This window comes from Balaenoptera borealis, assembly GCF_965194805.1.
Source record: "Balaenoptera borealis genome assembly, chromosome: 11".
NCBI classification, from domain to species: domain Eukaryota; kingdom Metazoa; phylum Chordata; class Mammalia; order Artiodactyla; family Balaenopteridae; genus Balaenoptera; species Balaenoptera borealis.
Genome location: NC_138868.1, coordinates 410,489 through 417,548, shown reverse-complemented (window position 1 = coordinate 417,548; position 7,060 = coordinate 410,489). Strand labels below are relative to the sequence as shown.

Below are 7,060 nucleotides of genomic sequence, written 5' to 3'. Positions count from 1 at the left end.
GGCACCTGCTGCCCAGGAGCTGGGGCGCCAGAGCTGCCAGCCGGGAAGGCCGAGCCGCCGTCCAGTCTCGGGGACGGCTCGGTGTCCGGACGTGCCACCTTCCCTTTGCACAGAGCGCGCCCGGGACCCCTGGGGACCCGCCCAGGGTGGCTCCTGCCTGCGCCCGGCTATGCTAGCCCAGCTCCCACGGGCTGGGGGCCTCGTCCCTGCCCTTCCCGGCGCCCTGCCCAGCCTGTCTCCAAGCCTGGGTTCCAGGAAAGCCTGCGCTGCCCCATCTTCTGTGCACTGAGAGGTGGACTTTGACCCCGACGCTCGCCTCACTGTTCCGTCTCGTTCACACCTCCGGCCCCGCACCTCCCGGCTCCTGCTTCTAGAAGGTTCTTCATAGCACACGGAGACTTGCCTTTTGGGCCACGGGCTCCCCGGTGAGCCAAGGGGGTGGCACCCACGCCCATCCCCCTGCGCCCAGCCTGGCTCCAGGTGGGGGAGGACCTGCCCCCAGAAGCCCCTCTGCCTCCATTCCATCGGCCTCTGCGGACTAAGCGGGTTTATTTGGGTTTTATTTGTTTTGTCGTCCCGCCTCTCCACCACCTTGGGGAAGTCCAGGCCCGGCCCCTGGGGTTTGCACAGCATGAAGGTGGTGGGAAGTGAGGACCGGGGGTGGGGGCCACGTCGGCCTCAGCAGAAGGGGCTGCACCCCCAGAAGGACCCCCCCAAACCTGAAAAGGCTAAAATGGCGACTTAGGTGGGCAGCGCCCACGGGGAAAGGCTTCCAGGTCCCTCCCTGGCGTCCAGCTCCAGGCAGCGGCCTCCCTGTGAGCAGATTCGGCGGCCTCGGGACCAGGCCCTGCAGGGAAGCCATCCTGGGTGAGGGTTTCCTGGGATCGGGGGTGGCTTCTCCTCCCCTTCTCCTTAAAGTAGGAAGCCTGGGGACCGCACCTGTTGGGGGCAGTTTTCCAAATTGTATCGTTTCTAAGCCTTTGAAGCTATCTCTGCATCACCCTGGACATCAGGAGGCTTCTGGAAATTGCCATCCAGGCGCCAAGGGTGCGTTGACACCCTCAGTTCTGTGTCAGCACTTGCGATGGCATCTTCTGCCAGACGCAGCCACAGGGGCCAGGTCAAGGCTTCTGACAGTGTGCAGTGCGGCAGCCGTCCGGGTGCCGCTGGTCCTCTGAGCTGAGGCTGCGGTGACGCTTGGCATCAGTGGGCCTGGGACCCTCGAGGCACTTGCTGAGCCCCCGGGTCAGCCAGGCTCTGTCTATCTGCCCCTGTTCCCCCAGTGCCCACCTTGTCCCTGTGCCCACCTTGTCCTTCACCCGCCCACCTTGTCCCTGTGCCCACCTTGTCACTCCCCTGTGTCCACCTGTCCCCCTGTGCCCGCCTTGTCCCCCTCTTGGGGGACACAGGAGTCTGCCCACAGGGCGAGCGGGGACGGCGCAGGACACCATCAGATCCCAGCCCATCTGCAGCCCCACCTCCGAGAGAGGTGCACTTACTGGCCTGGCCTGTCAGGGGCACGGTCACCCCATCCCTAGTATAGGAGATGAGAAGGGTACATGGGTGGGGACGTGGCCTTGCTCCACACAGACCGCTGGGTTGGGTGGGCATGGCGGCTGGCGCCCACGGCTGGCAGGCAGGGGTGCTGCTAGTTGAGACCATCTTGGCAGTGGCAGACACCAGCTCTGACCACCTGGAGTGACCACGGAAGGCCCAGCAGGCGCATGTCGGGGCACATCAGAGATGGGTGGCAGGGCACAGGCGTGGGGTGTGGACCTGAGGGACGAGCCAGGTGGCAGGGCCAGCGGCCACACTCAGGGGCCCTTTGCTCCGACCCTGCCCCTGCCCCTGCCGTCAGCCTGATGGTCCCTTCAAGTCTGAGGTTCCCAGGAGGGACCACCAGCCCAGCTCTGAAGCAAGTGTCTTGCCCGGGTGAGGCTGTGCCATCTGGGGCTCCTCCCGGGAGGAGACACAGGGTATCCGCTGCAGCCATCCTCATGCTTCACAGGCAAGAAGGTGCTGGAAGCTGAAGCAGCCAACAGACCTGGGGTCCGGCCCTGGGCCCCCTCCCCCACTCCCATTTTGTGTTGGTCCCTGTGTGGTGCAGGGACACAGCACCCCATACTGGCCCTCAGTCCATCAATACTCGGTTCCTCGAGGGCAAGTCTCTCCCAGGATGATAGGGGCAGGCTGGTCCTGGGGGGTGGTCAGGGGAGGCTTCTCAGAGGAGGCGGCAGCTGAGACTGAGAAGGAAATGGTGCTCACCCAGAGAGGGGAACAGGGCGGCCCCTCTCTCCACGGAATATTTTAGCACGCTGAGGTTGGGCCTGATGCCGTGGCCCTCACAGCCCGTAGTTTCTCATGTCCAGAGGCGAACTTGGCACCCGGCAGTGGCCGGCTTGGTCACAGTTCCTGACAGGAGCGCTCAGCCTCAGTACTGGGAACAGCGGGTGCCCATGGCGGGGGACTGGGAGGGTCCAGGTGAAGTCCAAGTGGGGCCGTCTCGGGTGGGGGGGGGCACGCTGTGGGCGGGAGAGGGGCAGCCCCTCCCTGCTCTGCCCACTTGCTCCCAGCCAAGTGGGCAGAGGATGGCTGAGCGCCTTGTGGGCCTGCGCTGGCCTTCCCTGCAGGGAGGCTGCCCCCGTGAGCCCACCCAGCACCCAGGTCCCCTGTTCCTCCAGGCTTTGGGCATCTATCGGCAGGTCAGGAGCTGGCAGGGAGCTGTGCTCTGACCTTGAGGCAGCTGCCAAAGCAGTGGCAGGGCAGCTCAGCTGCATTTTGCAGGGACAGTGGGTGGGGCCACCAGGACGAGGGGAGGAGGCTGCTGGCCTGGGAACAGCTGTCGGGTCGCGGTGGGTTGCAGCTGGCCGGGTGTGTGGGGGAGGGAACCTGTTAGGGGAGGGTGTGAGTCGGGGCAGTCTTCGCAGGCAACGGCTGCCCCTGTTCCCAAGGCTTCTGGGGCGGGGCGGAGCTGAAAACACCTCCCTGCAGCCTCCCCGCCCACCCCAGGGGCAGAGCCAGGACCTGGCTTGGTGGGGTCTCTTCTCTGGGCTTCCTCCGAAGGAAGGAAGGGGTTAACTGGCCGGATGAGGGTCAGTGGAGGCCTGGGCTCCTCCTTGCCCCCTCCCCCGCCTCCAAGAGCCTTCCCAGCAGGTGTTGGGGATCTGTTTAATTACTCCTACAAACCCCCAGGCGAGGCGGGGTGCTGACGAGGGGCTGCGGTGCCAGCGGTCTGCTCAGCAGCAGAGGCGCAGAGCCTTGCGGAAGACGGTCCGGAACTCGGCGTTGAAGATGGTGTAGATGACGGGGTTGAGGGCGCTGTTGACGTAGCCCAGCCAGGTGACCGCGCTCACCAGCCGCGGGGGCACGGCGCACGTGGGACACAGCGCTCGGGAGATGTGCACGACAAAGAAGGGCGTCCAGCACAGCAGAAAGGCCCCTGGGGGCAGGGTTGGGGCTGCCGTGAGCGGCTCCCTGCCACGCCCCCCGCCCCGGGCGCCGCCTCACACCCCGGGCGCTGCAGTCTTCCCCTCCGCCCACGTCCCCCGGCCGGTACCCACCGACCACCACAGGCAGGACTCTCATAGCTTTGCGCTCCCGGCCCGTGATCTTGGCGCGTCTCCTCCTGCGGGCCCGCAGCGGGGGTTCGGCCGGCATGGCGTCCGAGGGCACGACGGCATCCGAGGCTGGGGTGGCGTCGGGGGGCACGGCGGCATCGGGGGCCGGGATGCCGTCGTGGGGCGGGGTGGCGTCGGGGGCCGGGATGCAGTCTGGGGCCGGGATGGCGTCCGGGGGCACGGCGACATCGGGGGCCGGGATGCCGTCGGGGGGCGGGGTGGCGTCGGGGGCCGGGATGCAGTCTGGGGCCGGGATGGCGTCCGGGCGCACGGCGGCATCGGGGGCCGGGCTGCCGTCGGGGGGCGGCGGGCCGGGGCCGCTGGGGCGGCGGGGCGCACGGCCGTGCAGCTTGGCGCGGCGGGCTGCCTCCCAGCGCCGAAGGCCCCGGAACGTGGCCCAGTAGAGCAGCAGCATGAGCGGGCAGGGCAGGAAGAAGGAGCACACGGACGAGTAGACCACATAGTCGCGGTCCTCCAGGCGGCACACGGAGGGATCGCGGCTGCGCGCGTCGTTGAGGCCGCACAACACGGGCGCCGCCACCGCTGCCGACAGCAGCCACGTGGCGCCGATGAGCAGCAGCTGCCTGCCGCCGCGGCTCTGGCGGTTGTAGCGCAGCGGCACGGCCACCGCCACGAACCTGCGGGGAGCGTGGTGAGGGCGGCGGGGCCGGGGCGGCCCTACAGGGGACGGGGCGGCGGGGGCGGCCTACCTGTCCACGCTGATGGCGCACAAGTTGAAGATGGAGGCCGTGCACAGCATGACGTCCATGGCCATGAGCGTGTCGCAGAGGCCCGGGCTCAGCAGCCACACGCCGCCCTGGACCTGGGCGCAGGGAGGGGCCCCGTAGCAACAACAGACACAGGACGCTACCCTCCCCCAGCCGCCTGCCCAAGCTGTCTTTCTGACCCCCAGTGGTCCCGGAGCGGAGGGGGCTGAACACGAGAGGGGAGGGGAGGGGAGGGGAGGGGAGGGGAGTGAGCCGGAGGCAGCTGGGCAGTCCTGCCCGCCCGTCAAGCTGGGCGCCAAGAGGCGCCCCCCCTTCCTTTCTCTTAGAGCTGAGAAAGGCCTGGGGTGGGATCCTGGGGGGCATAGTCACCTGAGGACTGTGATCTCTGATGCTGTGGGGCTCAGGGTACCGTGGGGCCCCTCCCTGCGCAGGGGGGGACCCTGCGGCCCTAGAGTGTGAGCCCAGCACCCCTATCCACGCCCCCGCCCCCGCAGACAGCTAAGAGTTGGTGTCTGCGGAAACTCACTCTCTGGGCCTCTAGACGGGTCATCTCACTCCTGTCCCCTTACCCGTCAGAGAGGGTGAGGGTGGCACCCACAGCATTGTTACAAAGTCAAGTCACCGGCACCGTGCCCGGCGGTCCCACCAAGGGCAAAGGAGCAGACAGCCGTCCCCCTCTAAATCCCCTCCTGCTGATTTGGGGCGATTAGGAGCTTAAGAGCTGTCATTGTGACGTCTCAGGGGGAGCGGCAGGTCATGTCTGTCCTTGTCCTGCTAGCCTCTGCCCCAGCCCTGCCCGGACTCACTGTGTCCACCTTAGAAAAACCAAGCCTCCCCTCCCCCATAGCCCAGGACGCTGTGTCCCCAACTCAGCCCTAAGCAGCTTTTCTCTGCCCAAACCGCAGAGTGGACATGGCTGGCACCAAGGGGGACCGACCCAAGGGCCAGACCTGCTCTGGGGCCGGAGGCTGCTGGACCCAGGTTCTGGCAGGGGCTCTGGGCCCCACACCTGCACCTTCCCTTGGTTCCACTGTCAGGCCCGGGTGTCCCCTCGCTCCAGCTGTGCCCGCTGCCCTGCGGCTCCTGGCAGCTGAGCGTCCCTCCTGCTGGGAGCCCAGTCGGTGCGTGAGTGAGCGTCTCCTGCCCTGGAGCGTGCTGGTGCGTGCGCACCTGTGGCCCTGCCTGGCTATGGGGTAGCCTCGTGCAGTGGCGTGTGTGTCCCTGTGCCCCAGGGGGAGCCGGCATGGGGGTAAGCCGGAATCTGCCTGTCCGTCCAGCAGGCTCCCCTGGGGGAGTGCAACCCGGCTGAGGGGGCTGAGTGGGGGGCTGGACTGCCAAAGTCGCCTGTTTCTGGGGTCTCTGCTTGAAGGACAGAGGCATCTCTTGGGTAACAGACACCAAGACAGAAAGGGAGAAGAGGAGAGAGGGGCAGAAGAGGGAGGGCGGACAGACAGCAAAGCGGGCAGCTGGACAGCGAGATGGGGGAGGGGAGTGAGGCTCGGCGGTGCTGGCGGCTCCGGTCGTCCTGGGACCAGGCGCGGCGCCCAGCTCGAGGCTCCTGAGAGGCCAAGCGGCAGGGTCACGCTGGGTCCTCGGTGTGGCTCGGCACAGGGAACAGGAAGCAGGTGAGGGTGCGCGTGCGGTCGCGACGCGGGCTCACCTCGGAGTAGACGAAGAGAGGCAGCACGAGCAGGGCGAGCAGGAGGTCGGCGGCCGCCAGGCTCACGATGAAGTAGTTGGTGGGCGTCTGCAGGGCGCGCTCGGCCGCCACGCTCACGCACACGAGCGAGTTCCCTGCGAGCACCGCGCCGATGAGCAGCACGCCCCCCGCCAGCGCCGCCGCCGCCCCGGGGCCCCCCGCGCCGCCGCCCGTGCCGGGCCCGCGCCCAGCCAGCAGCCCGTCCGCGTCCGCGGCGCTGCGGTTCCCCATGGCGCACGGCCCCGCGCGCCCCGGCGGGCGCTCAGCACCGCGGACAGTGCCCAGGTCGGGAGCCGGAGCCCCGCCCCTCCGGCCCGCCCAGACTGGTCTTAGTCCCGCCCTGTCCGCCCGGCTCGATGGACCCCGGGGCGCTCTAAGTTGCATCCAGTCTTTGCCCATCTTGGACTTCTGCGCTCCGAGAGACGGGCAGGTGGACAAATGCAACGGCCCAAAGCGACCCGAATGAAGCGATGTGATTGGCACGGGCGGGCCCAGCATCGCTCTGCGCCTGGAAGGGTTGGGGGGCGACGCGCTGGTCTGAGCCCCGAGAAACCGACGGGAATGCAAGGTCGGCCCGACCATCCCTCGAGACTCGCTGTCGCCCATGCCAGCGCCATCCCGCCCGGCCCCAGAGAGCCCCCGCGTCCCTACATGGACCCAAGCTGGGCGTCGCCTCCCCAGGGATCCTGCTGGAGGCCCTCGAGGCGGAGGTGGAGCCACTTCTCACTCCATCCGGTTCAAGCGTCTGGGGAGGACAACCTTTTCAGGCCACCAAGCCCAGCTTCCCCCCTTGCGGCCCCCTGATGATCGGCGGTGCCAGCTCCATGCTCACCCTTGCACCCTCTACACCCCACCCGACCCAGCCTCTTGGGCCCCTTTGCGTCCCCCCGCAATGACTGCAGACCCCAACCAGGGGCCGTGCACTCCCCCCACCCAAAGCAGCCTCTCCACCAGTCTGGACCACACTCAGTCACTCTCCTCCACCCACATCCACTGCCTGATGCTTCACCTTCCCC

At 68.0% G+C, this 7,060-nt stretch overlaps 1 protein-coding gene across 2 annotated transcripts; it reads right to left on the bottom strand.

The window, feature by feature from the left end:
• Positions 1 to 22: 22 nt before the first annotated feature.
• Positions 23 to 6,296, bottom strand: DRD4 (dopamine receptor D4). Of its 2 annotated transcripts, XM_082340757.1 has the most exons (4): positions 6,006 to 6,290; positions 4,328 to 4,440; positions 3,561 to 4,255; positions 23 to 3,439 (listed from the first exon to the last, which is right to left on the bottom strand). In XM_082340757.1, exons 1-4 carry the CDS (start codon positions 6,273 to 6,275, stop codon positions 3,237 to 3,239), a joined length of 1,281 nt encoding a protein of 426 aa, XP_082196883.1. In that variant the 5' UTR covers positions 6,276 to 6,290; the 3' UTR covers positions 23 to 3,236. The 2 variants fall into 2 exon arrangements, with proteins under 2 accessions (XP_082196883.1, XP_082196882.1); XM_082340756.1 differs by having other exon boundaries at positions 23 to 4,255; positions 4,328 to 4,550; positions 6,006 to 6,296.
• Between the last annotated feature and the right edge of the window lie 764 nt (positions 6,297 to 7,060).

What these genes read in the sequence shown, in the direction of transcription:
- DRD4 (XM_082340757.1), bottom strand. Translation starts at nt 6,275, where the DNA reads ATGGGGAACCGCAGCGCCGCGGACGCGGACGGGCTGCTGGCTGGGCGC. An exon ending in TGCGCCATCAGCGTGGACAG is followed by an intron (nt 4,256 to 4,327) that starts GTAGGCCGCCCC and finishes CGCTCCCCGCAG; the next exon opens with GTTCGTGGCGGTGGCCGTGC. An exon ending in AGTCCTGCCTGTGGTGGTCG is followed by an intron (nt 3,440 to 3,560) that starts GTGGGTACCGGC and finishes CCCTGCCCCCAG; the next exon opens with GGGCCTTTCTGCTGTGCTGG.